The sequence below is a fragment of the Apium graveolens genome, chromosome 5 (assembly GCF_009905375.1).
Source record: "Apium graveolens cultivar Ventura chromosome 5, ASM990537v1, whole genome shotgun sequence".
Classification (NCBI taxonomy): Eukaryota; Viridiplantae; Streptophyta; class Magnoliopsida; order Apiales; family Apiaceae; genus Apium; species Apium graveolens.
The window spans coordinates 42,737,899-42,758,400 of NC_133651.1; the positions used below are offsets into that span (position 1 = coordinate 42,737,899).

Here is a 20,502-nt window from a genome sequence, read left to right on the forward strand (position 1 = left end):
GGGTGAGTGGTTTTGCTATCCGACGGATAACTGCTGTTAAGCTTATCCGTCGGGATACAATCACTACTCGACGGATGAGCAATATCCATCAAGAGAGTAGAAATGAATGAACTAGGAATGGAAACTATTGTGGACTCTGTGCTGATTGAAGATATTTTGGGCACAGATGATTCAACAGTTCCTGAAAGAATGGGCAAGTGAGCCAACAAATCATCTAAAAGATGATGCTCACTTGCATTAGATTTTGGCTTCCCCAATAAAGTTAAAGAAGGGGATTCAGGAATTGATGTGTTTATCATATCCACATCCAGTGAGTTTGTGGGTGAGTTTGGTGTTTGAGGTGCTTCTACTACTAGAGATTTTGGTTGTGACTCCACATTTATTGGAGTAACATCAAACTGTATTTGTGAAGGTGCAGTGACTGTGTCTTTAGCACCAATTTGCACAGTGTGTGTACCCTGTGCATCCCCAAGGGTTTTATATTTCTTCTTTCTGGCATAAGTTTGGGGTGAGCTTGCGTCCCTAACCCTCTTGGCCCGTGCTCTTGGTTGAGAGCTATGTTCAATAACTATATCCTTTTGGGAAGATGCAGCTAGAAATGAGCTTTTATCCTTTTTAAGCACTGCAGTTTATTGGGAAACTGCAGTGTGGCTAGGCTGGGAACCACTCAACTTTCCATCCTTATCCTTAGGGTTTCTTTTATGTTCACCCCTTCCCTCACTTGTCTTATCCACCTGCACACTCCCCTCTTTGGTTTTGGTGGATTTTGCAACTGGCATCTTTTGAGAGATACCGGAGGGGGCTTTGTTTGATTTGGATTTTGAAATATTTGCAGGTTTGGTAGCTTGGGTAGGCAACTGTTGGGTTATTGACACAGTTTCCATAGCCACACTAGAACTCAAAGAAATTAGTGAGGTTGGAATAGTGGTAGGAATAGATGAACTTACCTCACTTACCTGAGGTGCTTCCATTACAGGGAAATAGAACAGTGGCACCTCCTTGTGATGATTGGCCCTGTTCAAATCTGCACTGAGCCTTCTCTCTTGAACTCAACAATCTAATTTGTTGTTAGGGTTCTCATGCACAAAACCATCAGAGAGATGGTTAGCTAACATCATAAAGAATCTAGCATAATACACATTCTTACCTCTCTTATTTAACTCTCCTATTTAAAACCTAACTCAAACAAAACAAGGTCACTGAAATTATAGAATTTATCTGTAACTAGCATGTAGAGCATGTAGAGCATGAAGATATTGACTGAATCAAAATTACTGACTTTACCTGAAAAGACCTTTATCACTACATCACACATAAAACTCCATTCTTTCCTAAGGCCCAGTCTCCTAATGTCACTTAACTTAGAAGTAGAAAGAGTATAGTTCATGGAATTAAGCATATTGATTATATCAGTGTTAGTGTGTGGTGAGGTCACAGTGTTGTCAGGAATCTTGAAACATGCTTTTATAACATCACTATTGATACAGACTTCTTTACCTTTAATGGTGAATGTGATTGTCTTATCTGTTGAGTTGTATGTAGCAGTGGTCCACATCTCTTCAACAACTTCACAAAAGATTGTGGGAGATTCCAGCATGGCATAGCTAAGCTTGCAATTCTTCACAAAGTCCATCATCTTGTGATAGTCACCAGATTGCTGAATACCCTTGTTTACTAGTGCAGTGAAATTGTTCTTCTCATAAATAAACCCAGTTTGAGACATAATCTTGACAACGGGCGCCATTGTTAGAGAATGATAGCTTGAAGAGAAAGAGTAAGTGCTTTGAAAGAGAAAGAAATTTGAGCAGTTGATTTGAGAATGATAAAAGAAAAACAATTGAAATGAAATAAGCTTTTATACTATCTCAAAAATAACTGCTAAAAATAATTAAGTAAAATAAAGTAACCAAAGAAAATTGCCTAAAATAGCCGTTTAAAAATAAACTGTAAAAATTCCACCCATTATCCGTCGTGTTATGCTTACAAACTGTAAGTATACTCGATTGATAGTGTTCAGGGAATTAACGGCTGAGATTAAGACAATTCGACAGATGAGGATTGACTGTTATCCGTCGAGTCATAAAATATTCCATAAAAATAATTGATTTTTATTAGCAAATAGTATATCGACGGATGATCAAACTCGATGGATAAGGATCATCCGTCGAGATGTAAATTTTGACTTAGCCAAAATTTCATTCAGGACCGAAAAATCAATTAAATTTCTAGCTGCATATCAACTTGAAAATTATCTCATATAGATTTAAGACAAATTAAGCATACCTAACTCACTTACCAACCTTGAAAAGGTGGATTCATCCAGTGGCTTGGTAAAGATATCTACAAGCTGCTTCTCACTTGGAACAAAGTGTAGTTCCACAGTACCATTCATTACGTGTTCCCTTATGAAGTGGTACTTGATATCTATGTGCTTTGTCCTTGAATGTTGTACTGGATTTTTAGTGATGACAATTGCACTTGTGTTATCATAGAAAATAGGAATCCTCTCAACTTGCAAACCATAGTCTAGCAATTGATTTTTCATCCATAATATCTGTGCACAGCAACTACCAGCAGCAATATATTCAGCTTCAGCTGTAGAAGTAGAAACTGAATTTTGCTTTTTACTGAACCAGGACACAAGCTTGTTTCCTAGAAATTGACAGGTTCCTGTTATACTTTTTCTATCAATTCTACAACCTGCATAATCTGCATCTGAATAACCAGTTAGATCAAAACCAGAATCTCTAGGGTACCAAATGCCAAGTTTTGGTGTTCCCTTGAGATATCTGAAAATTCTCTTAATAGCTATTAAGTGAGATTCTCTAGGATCAGCCTGAAATCCAGCACATAAACATGTAGAAAATATTATATCTTGCCTACTAGCTGTTAAGTACAGAAGTGAGCCAACCATGCCCCTATAACTTCAAATTTCCACAGACTTTTCAGTAGTATTTAATTCAAGCTTAGTTGCAGTAGCCATGGGAGTTTTTGCAAATGTGCAATCCATTAGATCAAAATTCTTTAAAAGATCAAAAATATATTTGGTTTGACTAATGAATATTCCATCACTAACTTGCTTAACTTACAAACCTAGAAAGTAAGTTAGTCTCCCCATCATACTCATTTCATACTTACTTTGCATCAATTTGGCAAAATTTTTGCAAAGTTTCTCATCTGTAGAGCCAAAAATAATATCATCTACAAAAATTTGAACAAGTATACTAGAGCCATTAGCATTTCTAAAGAATAAGGTTTTATCTATAGTACCTCTTGTGAAATGATTTTCTAAAAGGAACTTTGATAAAGTGTCATACCAGGCTCTAGGTGCTTGCTTCAATCCATAAAGTGCTTTAAAAAGATAATAGACATGTTCTGGAAAATTTGGATCTTCAAAACCAGGAGGTTGACTGACATAGACTTCCTCCTCCAAATCTCCATTCAGAAAGGCACTTTTGACATCCATTTGATAGACCTTGAAATTGGCATGGGCTGCATAGGCTAAGAAGATTCTGATGGCTTCAAGTCTTATAACAGGAGCAAATGTTTCATCAAAATATATTCCTTCTTGTTGACAATAGCCCTTAGCAATCAATCTAGCTTTGTTCCTGACTACTATGTCATTCTCATCCATATTGTTTCTGAATACCCATTTCGTGTCTATTGGATTCTTTCCTTTAGGCTTGGGCACCAGCTTCCATACATTATTCCTTTCAAATTGGTTTAGCTCCTCCTGCATAGCTAAAATCCAATCAGGATCCAACAAAGCTTCTTCTACCTTCTTTGGTTCTTCCTTGGAAAGAAAGCTGCTGTATAGACATTCTTCTTGAGTTGCTCTCCTGGTTTGAACTCTAGAAGAAACATCACCAATTATGAGCTCAAAAAGGGTGATCTTTTGTCCATTTTCTTTGTTGAGGTAGATTAGCTCTAGATGAAGAGGCCTCATTGTTGTCTTGATGTGTGATTGAGTTTTGATTGTTAGAAACTCCCCTTGAGTTTGTGGATCTTTGATTTGAGAAAGGGGAACTTTCTATAGGTGATCTATCCTGACTTCCTGCTTCTTTTGATAACCCGACGGATGGTGAATTTTGAGTACCGACGGATGAAGCTGGTTGTCTCCCGACGGATAACGCAGATTGCCTCCCGACGGATGAAACATTATGCAACTCGACAGATGTTGAGTTTTGTGCTTCATTGGTAATAGATTTTTCTGCATTATTCTTTGATACTGTTTCTTGATCACTTTCATCATCACTGTCATCACTAACCATCTCCATATTGTCGAATTTGAGGCTCTCATGGTAATCTCTATCTTGAAGTCCTTCAATCTTTTTATCATCAAACACAACATGTATTGATTCCACAACAATGTTGGTTCTTAGATTGTAGACTCTATATGCTTTACCAACAGCATATCCAACAAAAATTTCTTTATCTGCTTTAGCATCAAACTTCCCATTTTGATCAGTTTGATTTCTCAGGATATAGCATTTACAACCAAAGACATGAAGAAAATTTAGAGTTGGCTTCTTGTTCTTGAACAATTGATAGGGAGTCACGCATCTTGCTTGATTAACCAGGGAAATATTCTAAGTGTAGCATGCAGTATTTACAGCTTCAGCCCAGAAATATGTTGGCAGTTTAGATTCTTCAAGCATTGTCCTTGTAGCTTCAATAAGTGATATGTTCTTCCTTTCCACTACTCCATTATGTTGTGGAGTTCTTCCTGCTGAAAACTCATGCAGAATCCCATTTTCCTCACAGAATGCTCTCATGACTGAATTTTTGAACTCAGTTCCATTATCACTCCTAATTCTTCTAACCTTGAAATCAGGATGATTATTGACTTGTCTTATGTTATTGATGATGATTTTACTAGCCTCATCTTTAGACTTTAGGAAATATGTCCAAGAGAACTTTGAGAAATCATCTACAATTACTAGGCAAAATCTTTTCCTTGAGATGGACAACACATTGACTGGTCCAAACAAATCCATGTGTAGCAGTTGCAAAGGTTCTTCAATTGTTGAATCAAGTTTCTTCCTGAATGATGCTTTAATCTGCTTCCCTTTTTGACAGGCATCACACAGTCCATCCTTAGAAAACTCTACTAGAGGAATGCCTCTAACCAGTTCTTTCTTTACTAGCTCATTCATGGTCTTGAAGTTTAAATGGGATAGCTTCTTGTGCCATAGCCAACTTTCATCCTGACTTGCTTTACTGAGAAGACAAGTGACAGATTCTATATTAGATGAGTTGAAATCAGCTAGGTACACATTTCTTTTTCTCACACCAGTGAGAACCATTTTGTTGCTTCTTTTGTTAGTCACAACACAGGCTTCTGAGTTGAAGGTTACTGAGTTGCCTTTATCACAAAGCTGGATGATACTCAACAAGTTGTGTTTGAGACCATCCACTAAGGCAACTTCCTCAATGATGACATTGTCCTTTGAAATCAAGCCATATCCCATAGCATAACCCTTGCTGTCATCTCCAAAAGTAATACTTGGGCCAGCTCTCTCCTTCAACTCTGTGAGCAGGGTAGAATCACCAGTCATGTGTCTTGAACAACCACTATCCAAGTACCAAAGATTCTTTCTATTTCCCTGCACACATCAAAATCAAATCAAGTTGATTTTGATACCCAAGTTTCCTTGGGTCCTGCCTTGTTAGCTTTCTTTTTCTGTTTCTTAGGCTTTATCTCATTTGACTTGGGGATATCAGATTCATCCTTGGTCATTTGAGTTGGGCCTTTGAAACCATTCATTGCAACATAATTATCATGCATATTATAATCAACAGGGAATGGCATGCTATTAGTGAACATGTTATTCCAGTCAGGCATGCTAAATGGCATTTGTGGCATACTAAATACAACATAATATGGATTAGGTACAAATGACATATTAACAAACTGTGCATTCAAATTATGTGTAGACATAGCATTCATAGGCATGGGAGGCATGGCATTCATGTTAGGAAAGTGAGGTGGCACAGACATGGAAGTATGCATGGCAAATTTGCAATTAACAGACAAATGATTTACACTACCACACTTGACATAGATTTTTTTAGGAGCATATTTATTAGGTATGTAGTTATTGTGTTTGTTAATCCCTACTTTACCATTTCTATTATTTTTCTTTTTAACCTCTGTTTTCACCTTAATCTTTTTAAGTCTGTCACTTAACTGTTTGACAGTCATGTGACCAACATTAGCCTTTTTCCCTTTCTTGACTTGACCCGATTCTCCTGAAACAAAGTTCTTGGAAACAGATCCATACTTTTCATTCAGCTTAACAAGTTTGGCTTTACTGATAAGCTTGCTTACAGCCGACGGATGAGGATTTTCATCAGTCGACGGATAACCCTTTTTGTTAACCGACGGATGATCCTCATCATCCGTCGAGTCTGCATATGTTAGCACTCCATCCACCAAATTTGGTTCTAGTTTTCCTTGTTCTTTTTCCAGGCTGCATCATAGAAGGACTCGATTCCTTGAACTTTGGTAATTTGAGCATGGACATCTCTAGATGTTTTCCATGCCTTAATCACCTCCTGTTCACGCTCGAGCTGCTTTTTCAAAATTTCTTCTTTGTTCAATGACTCGTTAATTCCTCCTTGGCAATCTTACACTCAATTCTTATTTTTTCAAAATCAATGAACTGAGACTCTAGCACATTATTTCTCTCACTTAAAAATAAATTGTTTTCTTTGATTTTAGCATTTTCTTTAGTAAGAGACTTAAGTTTAACACGCAAATGATATAAATCTGTAGACATGTCATTTATAGCATCATTACACTCAGCTTTAGATAAATGTGCAAGGTTTGTAGTAATTAGCTGATTACTTGAAGAACTTGTTTCTGTTTCATCAGACTTGGCCATTAGGGCTAGATTGACATAGCTGACATCTTCATCTTCATCCAGACCATCTGCTGCCCAGTCATTTTCTTGTGTAATGAAAGCCCTTTCCTTTTGTTTGAGCAGCTCAAAGTATTTTTGCTTATAATCCACAGGCTCAAAATTTTTCTTACTGGAATCTGATTTTTTACACTCACTGGCAAAGTGCCCTGCCAAGCCATATTTGAAACATTTGAATTTTGATTTATCCACCATGTTTCTATTTGGCTTGGCTGCTCCAAAGTTCATTTTGAACTTGAGCTTGGAAAATCTTCTGGAAAGAAATGCTAAATGTTCATCAATGTCTTACATGTCATCTTGGCTCAAAGAATCTTCACTTTCTACTGCAAGCCCCTTGCCCTTGCTTTCACAGACCCTTGAAGTTGACTCAATAGCTTCCATCTTCATCTCCTTCTCTTTCTCTAACTCAACAACTAGTGCAATGTACCCTCCTTTCTTCTTTCCTCTCTGCATCCTCTCATCTTGCTCTATTTCAAGCTCATAAGTTTTCAGAATGCCATACAGTCTCTCCAAAGTAAACTACTTATAATCTTGTGAGTTTCTTAATGAGACCGTCATTGGTTTCCATTCCTTTGGAAGAGATCTAAGGGATTTCAGATTGGAGTCTTTTGTCTGATAGACCCTTCCATGCAACTTTAGAGCATTTAGCAGTTTTTGAAACCTACTAAAAATGTTAGTGAGAGACTCACTTTCTTCATTATGAAAATGCTCATATTGCTGAATCAGTAGCTGCATCTTGTTTTCTCTAACTTGCTCAGTGCCGTCACAAATAATCTGTATTGTATCCCAAACATTCTTGGCAGTTTTGCAGTTGATAATGTTGTCAAACATATCACCATCAACTCCATTAAACAGGATATTCATGGCCTTTTTATCCTTCCTGACTTGTTCAATATCAGGATCAGACCATTCATGCCTTGGCTTGGGGATATATAGCTCATTTCCAGTTGCAGCTCTCATTGGAACATGAGGGCCTCTTTCTATGTAGTCCACATAGGCCTCATCTTGAGAAAGCCAATGAAGATGCATCTTTACCTTCCAATGATGGTAATTATCTTTATCCAAAAAAGGAATCTTGACTCCAACATCCTTCTTGTTCATCTTGCTGTATTGTTTTGATCTTTAAACTCTTTGTTCTTCAAGAGCTTGCTCTGATACCAATTGTTAGTCCCTTAATAATGTAACAAGAATTACAGAAGGGGGGTTGAATGAAATTCTTGAAACTTTTTCTTGAATAAAAATGTTCTAACTTAAATATATATATAAGTGTGAATTGATTAGCAGAATGCAGAATAGTTACTTGAAATGAATCAAAACACAAGTAATTAAAAACAATAGTCTTTAAAAACTTTTTGGGGGATTTGAATGATTCCACAAGAGATATATAATATATATCGAGAGAACTCTGTGTGCCAAAAGCTCACAGCTGCTTACAAAATGATAACAACTAAGAACGAGAGAAATGCTAAGAATACAGCTTACAAATGTTTCTCTCTTGGTTGCTTAGTTCCTTAGTTTCTATTCTATTGCTGCTTCTTGGTTTATATATCACCAAGATTACAAAGTAATAGGACAGGATAATAAAACAAAAACTATCAAGTCTAATACAATGCTACTTCATTACTCTATTCCAGCATCTTTGAATATCTTCATAATAGCATGGAAATGGCAATGCTTCTTTGTTCTCCAAAACCCAGTTGAATAGGCTACTACATTACATTTGCATACACTCGACGCATGTGACTGTGTTGTCACTGTCAACAGATATTTGAATTCTTTATCCATCGGGTTTATGATCATCCGTCGAGTTATTGATCATCCGTCGGGTTGTTGATCATCCGTCGAATTCATTGTTGTTTATCCGTCGGGTAGCAATCAGGCACTTGACTCCATTTCATTTATGCAGAATTACAAGACATCATCTATGTACAATTAATCAATCTATTCTGCATATCTAGTTAAAGTCAACATGACTTAAGTACTACTATAGATTCTAAACAATGTGTATGCAGAAATGTGCTACAGACTTATTGTTACATAAGCTACTCACTCGATGGATAATAAGTCATCATCCGTCGGGACTGAAATGAGTTATCCGTCTGGACTATAATCCTTATCCGTCGAGTGCTACATTTTCACTAAGTAAAATCTACCGAGGTGTTTTGTTCATGAAATCATCAAGTACACAACATATACACAACAAGAACTCTAAATGACTTATCGAGAAGTCACGAAAGCAACTAGAGAACTCAGAGAGATATCGACAAGTCAAGAAGACCTGAAGGTTGGAGATATCGATAAGTCATTTCTTCACTAGAGAACTCAGAGTTATCGATAAGTCTACATTCATTAGAGAACTCTGAGTTATCGATAAGTCAAAATTCACTAGAGAAATCTAAGTTGTCGACAAGTCAAAGTGAAGACATGATGCTGAGAGATCTCGACAAGCCAAAGTTTCATTCGAGAACTCAGAGACCTCTATAAGTCAAATTCACTAGAGCATTAGAGATCTCGATAAGTCATTATACTTATTGAGATGTCAAGATTTTTATATGCCTAATTGGAGATCTCGAGTGAAATTCTCAAAGTACAAAATCACAGACCAGTTCAATATTCAAGATAAACAATCAACAAACAATCCAACCAGCTGGATTGACAAGTTTACAAAAAGCAGCTTGAAGAATGTGCAAGATCAATGGTGAAGATTAACTGACAGAGGAAGATCAAGATAATCACAAGATGCTAAAGATATGCTAAGTCAGAAATGGAAGAGTTACTTTTCTATAAATATAAATGACAAGTGACAGTTTAGAAAAAGCTAATAGCATGTCTTATTGTACACTGTGTAAACCAACAGTTAATTGAATTATAAAGTTAACACTGGTCCTTCAGTCAGAAGTAACAATTTAGATAGAAATCTTATACCTCTCTCAAGAAGAAGCTAAGCTCTTTAAACAAAGAACCTAGAAATTTTGTAGCAAAACATTCTTGATTTTTAATATAAAAATTAGAAAGAATTGTATTTTGCACCCCTTATATTTGACCAAAACTCAATTTTGTATACCTATTTTCATAAATTGCAGTTTGCACCCCTCTACTTTGAAATCCGCTTTAAGTTGCACCCTTTTTGCCAAATGTTGTCATCTTTTTTGCCCAAATTATTGTCTTCAATAACATATATAATCTATTATTGAAGAGAAAAGACGAGATATATTGTTGGAGATAGCAATTAGGGCTAAAAAATTAGGCAAAAAGGTTGCATGTTGAAGCGGATTTTAAAGTAGGAGGATGCAAACTGCAATTTATGAAAATAGGTATACAAAATTGAGTTTTGGCCAAATATGAGGGGTGCAAAATGCAATTCTCTCTAAAAATTAAGTGAGTTTTGAAAAGATTGTGTTCTTATTTATTGCATGTTTATTTACTGCATTAACACATCGTCTTTACAAGATTAAATTTACTTTGTTCAACCAAAAATATTCAAGAAAAGCTCAAAAATAGAAAAATGCATTCACCCCACATATGTGTTATTCATTTCCTAACATATATCAACCAAATCTTAAGAATTATATTTAGTTTGTTTAAATTTAATTTAGCATGAAGTAACAAATTAGAATGATATAGATCTCAATATGAATTAAAATTTAAATTGGTAGAATAAGTTGAATTTAACATAAATTATAGTGATATAGAGTTCGATATAAAGTAGAATTGAAATTGGTAAATTAATAGAGGAAGTTGACTTCAATATCAACTAGAATTAGAATTGAATCTTAAGAATTATATTTAGTTTGTTTAAATTTAATTATCCTGAAGTAACAAATTAGAATGATATACAAATCAATATGAATTAAAATTTAAATTGGTAGAATAAGTTGAATTTAACATAAATTATAGTAATATAGAGTTCGATATAAACCAGAATTGAAATTGGTAAATTAATAGAGGAAGTTGACTTCAAAATCAATTAGAATTAGAATTGATCGACCCAATAATTAGAATTAGAACAATTAATGAAGGGTAATTAAGTAATTTTACCAGGTACCGACCGACTGACTACCAAACTTTTAATGTTTCGTCTATTATAATATAACTAGCCTAAAACCCGCGCAATGTACAGATTATTTTTAATATTATATCATTTTTTGAATTTAATTTAAAATCAAAATTTTAATTTTTGAAATTAATTTATTTAAAATTTTAATTAATATGATTTGATAATAACTATACATAGAATGGGAAGATGTAGTTTTCCTTTGCAAAACACATAAATCTAACTTCTGCAATGGATTCAAACATTTGGGTTTAAACCAGAATATTAACAACTTCTACAAGTAAATTTTAATCTGATTAACAAACATTTCAAATTAAGTACCAAGGGTCTTGTCATATGACAAGTTTTCACTGTCTTGTCTTGTGACAAGTTATCAAATATTTCTCATTTAGATCTGAATCTTTTGCAAACAGTTAGTGTACATGGCGAATCAGAATCTTGAGCAGCTCTACTCTAGGCTGACATTGGAGGAGGAGGATGTTGGAGGGATAGTAGTGGGTAATGAGGAAGTGAGACCAAATAAGAAAACTTTTATGTTGATTGGACGCTTGCTGACGGAAAAGAACGTGAATTTTACTGCTATGCAAAATGTCCTTGCATCTCTGTGGAGACCTAAGGAGGTGGTGGAGATACATAATCTGGGCGCGCAAAGGTACTCTTTTGTGTTCTATCACATACTTGATTTGCAAAAAGTGTTAGACGGAGGTCCGTGGACTTTTGAACAGAGCCTGTTAATATACCATCAATTAAAAGAAGGTGAGAATCCACAAGCAGTCGATTTGAATAAAGTAGAAATGTGGGTGCAAATCTATGATCTTCCAACCGGGTTTGTGTCTGATAGGATATTGCAGAGTATAGGAAATTATGTTGGTACATTTGTGAAAGAGGACCCGGCCAATTCTAATGGTGCATAGAGAATGTATGTTCGAATCAGAGTCTCTATGGATGTTGCTAAACCATTGAAGTGGCGTATGAAAATTAAGCAAGAAGGAGGTGAATGGAGCTGGATAAATTTTAAATACGAGAGACTCGGTACTTTCTATTTTGTGTGTGGTGTTCTTGGGCATACGGAAAGGGATTGTGAGGTAGTGTATGTTAATCCTAATAAGGAGTTTGACAGAGTGTATGGAGTTTGGTTAAGGGCACCAATTAAGAATGGAAAGGATCAAAATATAGGTGCGAAATGGCTAAGAAATGGAAATGGCGAAGCGAGTAGCTGGAAATCACAGAAGAATAGCTCGAGCTCATCAGGAAATGATTTCGGTGGTGGTGATAAGGCGGAAATGAGGTTCATGGAGGTGGACGGTATCATACGCGAAATTCCAGGAGAAAAAGGAGGAATTAAGGTAACAGAACGAGATCATGTGAGAGATCTAAGGGAAAATGCAAATAAGGGGGAGCATAATCAGGGAGGGAAAAGTTTTAAAAATATAACAACTGTGATTGATTCAAAACGAAGGCGGGTTAATGATTTGGATCAGGTGGATGTGAATATACAAGATAACGCAAATGGGCCGAGCTTAAATGATGGGCCAAAAACGGATTAGAGGTGGGACCTGTTATGCAGACCCACCTAAAACAATGAGTTTAATAGCATGGAACTGTCGTGGGCTGGGTAACCCGCATACAGTTCATTTCTTACGGGAAATTATGCAACAAATAAAACCCAGTTTTCTTTATTTGTCTGAGACTCTAAGGAGTACAAATAAAGTAAATTAGGTGTGTAGGATGTTAGGCTTTTCCGGGTGTCTAGTTGTGTAGCCGCAGGGGCATAGTGGCGGTTTATCGTTGATGTGGAAAACTGATGTGTTGGGTCCCAATGAGTTTGTAGAAGGGGGGTTGAATACAAACGTTACCAAATAATCGAATAAAATGCGGAATAAAAAATGTGAAACAAAATTCAAGTTAAATAAAAATATTATTAAACTTGAAAGGTGTTACAACAACTGTATCGATTACAAGGTATTAATCTCAAATCAATTATCACAAATCTAGAATAAATTCGACATGAACTTTTTCTATTTTTGCAATAATTAGAATCAAATGTTAAACGCGATTTGAGATTAAGTTCTAGGGATTTTAATCCGCTAGATTGATATACAAGAACAAGATAAAGATTTCTAGTGGATTAGATTTAACATTACAATCTAGAAATTATGATCTTTGAAATAAGCAGATGAAGATAAAATGTTTTGCTGCGGCTGCTGTCTCTTGTTCTTGAATAATGATTGAGATTATTGAAAGAAAAGTCTTCTGCTTCTTTTTAAATCAGCACAACAATAGAATTGAATTGGCATGACAATCCTATAGCTTGTATGACTTTCGGTAGGACAATTGAATGAACTAGCAAGACAATCTGAATGAACTAGCAAGACAATCAGAATGAACTAGCAAGACAATTACCCTCCTAGAGTAACTTTCGGTATGACAATGGAGAATGGCCTAGCATGACAATCGGTATGACAATCCAGATTGTCATGCTAGTTCATTTCCATTTGTTTTGCTGATTTAAGCCTTGAATTTAATCCAATTAAGCTTCTGAAAATTCCTAAAATTCCTAGAATTAATTCAGAATTAATTAATCAATTAATTCAATTAATAAATAAATTATTCTTCGCAGATATAATTTATTTTCTTAATTAAATTAGATGACTTAATTAATTAATAGAGAATTAATTCTAGTCTTGAGCAGCAACCATTCTTCTGCAAATCTTCTGAAAATCACTGAAAATTATGAATCAATTCCACCACTTCAACGTTGACACTCGATGTACTGTCTGGTTCATGAGTGACTAACTTCCGTGACGTTTCTTCATGTCTTGACTTTGACACTTTGATTTTCTTCAGATTAAATCCTTGTAATTAATTGATACTCTGACGAGATCTCTGTCACTTGATTAAATCCACGATCTTGACTTATATCACTGAGGCATGATCAATTTCTTGAACTTCTTCCAGTGAATTAATTCCTCAAGTCTGTAGATGAACCTTGTCTCTGAATCCTTTGACAGATATTACTTTGCGAGATCTCTCTGATGGTAGTTCCACTATTTACTTATTACATTCTTATTTGAGTTGAGTTGAATCCTCGAATATACAAATAGGTTATGACATATGACTTACAATCTCCCCCTATTTGTTTGTTAGACAATAACACACAAATACCTAGAGGATAACTCAACTAACAAATAAGAAAAAGATATAAACATACATGCAAAGTAAATAGCAGAAAAGTTCTGGATGAGATTTAACATTTTCCAGATTCCAAGTAGATGTTCCTCTAGACTGAACATATCTTCAAGTAGTTCCATCTTCATTTGTACAACCACATTTCCTGTTGAGAAGCCCATATCTCTTGCTTCTCCCCCTATGAGAATCAACTGGTTAAAGAAGATCACCTTCGTTTTACCACCTCTCCCGTACAATAGGATCCGCAGATAAAAACCAATGGTACTCCCCTAACAGCTTCTTCCCTTACTAGGAAATCACCTTGTGTTTACCACCTCTCTCGTACAATAGGATCCGTAGTTACAAACAACAATGGTGTGGTGTAGTGTACATGTAGGATCTTTTTCTTACTAGTAAGCCCTTTCAGAGTTTTTTCTTACTCCTAGCTATTTCTCCCCCTTAGTTGAGGAATCCTCCAAACTATTACTTAAGCTTTTATCTCCCCCTTAAAGAAGGAATGTATGTCGTCGTCTGAAGGAGTTCTCATATTTCACTTGGATGGAAAAGAAATAACAAGTAGTTTCTCTTTCTTCCTCACTGTGAGTGTGTGATTGTGTTTTAGTGTACCTCACATGTGTTTCACTCTTCTCTCCACTCGTGTTTACACTCAATCTCACAAGTGTATCACTCTTCTCTCATAGCTCCATAATCCAGCTGTACCTGTAAGGAAAATCACCTTAGCCATCCTTTAAGGAGGTCACAGGTGGTGCAATGGGAGTTCACAAATCCCCATCCTTGTTAAACTCGTCAGATAAATCTGAGTCATAATCTACAAGTTGCTAGTTTCCCTTTTAGGGTTCCAGATTTGAATTCTGGGAAGGTAAACAATGATCCAACGATTTTAGCATAAAGATCAAAGTTCCCTTCTAATGTCTGTGAAGACACTTCCTTGTGACTCATCAGGTAATATCTGAATCATTGTCAACAAGTTGCCGATCTGCACCTATGTCAGATCCACTATCCGCAGATGCATCCAGGGGATTTAAGCCTGGGGAGGTAGACACTGACCACTGACATATGGCTTTTGGATCAGTATCCTCTCCTAACACCTGTAAAGGCAATTGGTCCACTAACGAACCTTGAACAATCGAATCTGACCTTAAAATGGTCGAAACTCTTGTTTCCGTCAACTCATCCTTTGTGTGTGTAACCTCTCCTTGTGCATCAAGAATTGATTATGTTTGAAGTGGTGACACTACATCGGATACCTTGGCCGATAGGCAAAATTCAATAGACTCACCCTGTTGAGAGAATGAATCTAGTAACTATTTTTGTGCCTTTTCAGCCATTACATCTTTTTGAGAAGATGTATGGGGGCTAGCAGTTGTCTCGGTTTAAATGCTACTCATCTATGTAGGAGACAGAGCTATTGGGTTGACTACAGAACCTTCCTTATGTGGTGCACTAGGCACTATCTCCCTCACGCTCATTCATACTACATTTAGTGGTAAGAGAGTGTTGGTTGGTTCTGTTTTTGTGTTTGTCTTTACAGTCTGGGATAGACGTTGTGGGTTTTCAACCTCATGACTGTTAATGAAAGAAAGTCATTGGAGACTGAACCTGTAACACAGAACATATGGTAATAGAGAGAAAATGATTTACAATAGTGATTTCAAAAGATTTTACATGAAATAAGAAATCACTAATGTAGAAAGAAGTTTGATTTTGTTTTTCAATATAAATGAGTTTTTGATAAAACATTGATCACTTAGGGTAAAGTCTAAGTAATTCTCATTCATGTCAAAAGCTTACAAATATCTGCAACATAATGTTAACAACATATCATTGACCGATACTTGTCAAGTACTTTAGATACTAATTATTATGTTGCATAATTAATATACCACTGCACATATAAAACAATATGATTGTGCTTAGTGATAAGATAGTTATAAATATGACGACTCTACTAGTTCATATAACATTATAACTTTTATTAGAGTGCCATACCATGTCGTTGACGATTGCTTGAGCAGTATACTAGTTCATACCAACCTGAAGTGAGATTGTGAAGAAGAGATTGCATAGTCCAACAGATCTGCAGCTGCAAAGTCCATGAACTGTGGTGCACTGACTTCCTCTTTTAACTCACCAACCAGGAGTACACTTGTACACATCTTACTAGAGTACAATTCCAAGTGTAATGTGCAGCAGGTGCCTGATATGTCGTAATATTCTCAAGTCTCGTCACTGGTGCTATATGTTAGATACAGCTTCCTGATAATAACCTAGCACAATATACAAAATTACAATGATAACATTCCCAGCTTGCAAACAGCCATATCCCTCGGATAAACCTTTGCTGTTATCTCCAAAGGTAACCATGGGGCCAGCTTTCTCAATCCACATTTGATAGCAGGGCTCTATCTCCGGTCATATGTCTTGATGATCCACTGTCAAGAATCCACACTACCGGTTACACCTGTTTAATGCCCTGCACTACAAATGGATTAGACCTTCTTCGGAACCCAAACTTGGTTGGGCCCGGCATACTTGTAGAACTGTCCTTTGTCAGGCAAAACAACATTTTTAATTTTAATTGTCTCAACTTTCTCAATGACTGAACATTTGACCTTGTAAACAGCCTTAACAAATTTCTGTTTAAGCTTAGGCACAAATGTCTCCTTTCTAGCCTTAGAAGGACTAGCAGTCTTAGACCTATCATGCTTCATGTTATTCACATGCTGACGAGGAGTAGTCTTATCATTAGACACATGCTTACCATTAAAATAAGCATACATCATATTAAAAGCACAGGACATACAATTAGAAACACCACATGCTTTATGAGAGTGATTAACAGCAGGCAATTTATGCATGGTAGACATGGCATTATTGTTGTCCAACTCATGTGTGTCTGAGTTAGTCTCAGTTGCTTTCACAACTTTGACTGGAACTTTTGACTCACTTGACTTGGAAACAATCTTCTCATTAGCATGATCTTCAGCACGTATTTCTTCATGAATAACAGAAGAGGTCGCATCAAATGGTTCAGCAATTGATGCTTTATAGAGGGGTTCATCAACACCCTTAAGCACATGTGGTACTTCCCTCCCTTTAGCACATACATGAGGAGGGGAGTTTATGCCTAATTCTCCAATAGCAGCATTGTAATCATAACCTATTCCAGATGTTTGATTAACAGCTTGCTTACTGTAGAACTCTTTAGCCTTCGAACAAGAATTGAAGTAGGCTCTAACCTTAGTCTCAAGACCGGTGATCTTGTCTTTGAGAATAGTTTCGAGTTTTCTATAACAGTCAACTCTATTCTCTAGAAAAGATACCTGTTCTTTTAATTTGTCTTGATTAATGTGCACAAGTCTTAATTCATTGACCTCTTTCTCAAGGTATGTGATCTGTAAACTTAACAGTTCATTATCACGACGTGCACAATCTAAGTTACCTCTTAGATGATAAACCATTTCAGCATCAGAAAGTTTTACCTCTATTCTTGACGATGAAGCTTTTCCATCAATAGCCATAAGAGCAAGATTTCCTTCATCTTCATCTTCACTGTCAGTATCATCCCAGCTTCTTCCCTTTGCCAGATAAGCCCTTTCAGAGTTCTTTCTTACTTGCTTTGGCTTCCTACATTCTGTGGCAAAGTGTCCCAACTCATTGCAGTTATAGCATCTAATGGTGCTTCGATCAACCATCCCTGTTTTGTACCCACCACTGCTGGTGTTAGAGGATGAAGATCCACCTTTCTGGAATTTGTTGTAGTTGGACTTGTACTTAAGCTTGGGATTCCTCCTGAATCTGACATGGGAGAATCTCTTGACAATTTGGGCCATTGACTCGTCTTCCAATTGCTCCAGCTCTTCCAAGGAATAAAAATCATCACTTGATTGATTTGTAGTAGGAGGATCATATTCTGCTACTAACATATTTTCCTCAGCCTTGGAATACTGTACCATTCTCTCCAATTGTTGAGATTGCTGTTGTTGTTGACCTTCAGCTACAAGTGCAGTAGATGTGCTGACCATTCTATCCTTCCCGTAGACTTCCTTCTGTTGAATCTGCTCCAACTCATAAGTTTTTAACACTCCATAGAGCCTGTCCAAAGAAATCTCACTCAGATCTCTAGCTTCTCTAATGGCAGTGATTCTATGTTCAAGATGAGCTGGCAGTGTTAAAAGGAACTTTTTGTTGACCTCCCTGATTGAATAATACTTTCCATTGATGTTCAGGTTGTTGATCAACGCATTGTACCTCTCAAACACTTCAGTAATTCCTTCTCCTGGATTTGATTTGAAATGTTCATATTCAGAGGTTAGGATTTCCAACTTGTTCTCCCTAACTTCCTCTGTACCTTCATTAATCACCTCAATAGTTTCCCACATGTGTTTGGAATTTTTACAGTTCATCACATGTCTGTTCATCAAGGGATCAAGGGAATCAATTAATATTAATTGAAGGCTGGCATCCAAGGAGGCTTCTTCCTTCTCAGCAGGAGTAAAATCTTCAGGCTCTTTTGGATAGGTTCTAGCTTCAGTAGTCACCACACCATCTATTATTATCTCCGGTTCAATAACCATCGGAGTTTTTATACCCTTCTTTAACAAGTTTGAATATTTGGGATTTGCAACTTGTAAAAATAATAGCATCTTCTTCTTCCACATGATATAATTCTCTTTATCAAATTGTGGAATTTTAACGGTTCCAACTTTATGTGAAGTCATTATAAATTTTTGAATAAATAAAAATTCAAGGAGTTGAAAAATCACAAAAGTCTAGGATCTTGATTTGTTCGTTAATCAGAAGGCTCTGATACCAATTGTTGGGTCCCAATGAGTTTGTAGAAGGGGGGTTGAATACAAACGTTACCAAATAATCGAATAAAATGCGGAATAAAAAATGTGAAACAAAATTCAAGTTAAATAAAAATATTATTAAACTTGAAAGGTGTTACAACAACTGTATCGATTACAAGGTATTAATCTCAAATCAATTATCACAAATCTAGAATAAATTCGACATGAACTTTTTCTATTTTTGCAATAATTAGAATCAAATGTTAAACGCGATTTGAGATTAAGTTCTAGGGATTTTAATCCGCTAGATTGATATACAAGAACAAGATAAAGATTTCTAGTGGATTAGATTTAACATTACAATCTAGAAATTATGATCTTTGAAATAAGCAGATGAAGATAAAATGTTTTGCTGCGGCTGCTGTCTCTTGTTCTTGAATAATGATTGAGATTATTGAAAGAAAAGTCTTCTGCTTCTTTTTAAATCAGCACAACAATAGAATTGAATTGGCATGACAATCCTATAGCTTGTATGACTTTCGGTAGGACAATTGAATGAACTAGCAAGACAATCTGAATGAACTAGCAAGACAATCAGAATGAACTAGCAAGACAATTACCCTCCTAGAGTAACTTTCGGTATGACAATGGAGAATGGCCTAGCATGACAATCGGTATGACAATCCAGATTGTCATGCTAGTTCATTTCCATTTGTTTTGCTGATTTAAGCCTTGAATTTAATCCAATTAAGCTTCTGAAAATTCCTAAAATTCCTAGAATTAATTCAGAATTAATTAATCAATTAATTCAATTAATAAATAAATTATTCTTCGCAGATATAATTTATTTTCTTAATTAAATTAGATGACTTAATTAATTAATAGAGAATTAATTCTAGTCTTGAGCAGCAACCATTCTTCTGCAAATCTTCTGAAAATCACTGAAAATTATGAATCAATTCCACCACTTCAACGTTGACACTCGATGTACTGTCTGGTTCATGAGTGACTAACTTCCGTGACGTTTCTTCATGTCTTGACTTTGACACTTTGATTTTCTTCAGATTAAATCCTTGTAATTAATTGATACTCTGACGAGATCTCTGTCACTTGATTAAATCCACGATCTTGACTTATATCACTGAGGCATGATCAATTTCTTGAACTTCTTCCAGTGAATTAATTCCTCAAGTCTGTAGATGAACCTTGTCTCTGAATCCTTTGACAGATATTACTTTGCGAGATCTCTCTGATGGTAGTTCCACTATTTACTTATTACATTCTTATTTGAGTTGAGTTGAATCCTCGAATATACAAATAGGTTATGACATATGACTTACATGATGGTAGTTGTACAGTAAGATAGAGCGAGAGGCATTTTATTGATTTTGAAGTGGAGACGGAACAGGTGGGACGGTGGCGATATACGGGCTTTTACGGTTGTCCGGAGATAGGGAGAATACGAGAGTCGTGGAACTTAATTCGTGAGCTTGCTGTTAATTCAGACCTTCCATGGTGCCTAATAGGAGACTTCAACGATATG

The 20,502-nt window shown here is 36.0% G+C and overlaps 1 protein-coding gene across 1 annotated transcript; it reads left to right on the top strand.

The window, feature by feature from the left end:
- Positions 1-11,399: 11,399 nt before the first annotated feature.
- LOC141660008 (uncharacterized) lies at positions 11,400-11,891 on the top strand. Its single transcript, XM_074466963.1, has one exon. The coding sequence runs from the start codon at positions 11,400-11,402 to the stop codon at positions 11,889-11,891; it is 492 nt and encodes a 163-aa protein (XP_074323064.1).
- The last annotated feature ends 8,611 nt before the right edge of the window (positions 11,892-20,502 follow it).

Coding starts and splice junctions, on each gene's coding strand:
- LOC141660008 (XM_074466963.1), top strand. CDS start 11,400: ATGGCGAATCAGAATCTTGAGCAGCTCTACTCTAGGCTGACATTGGAG.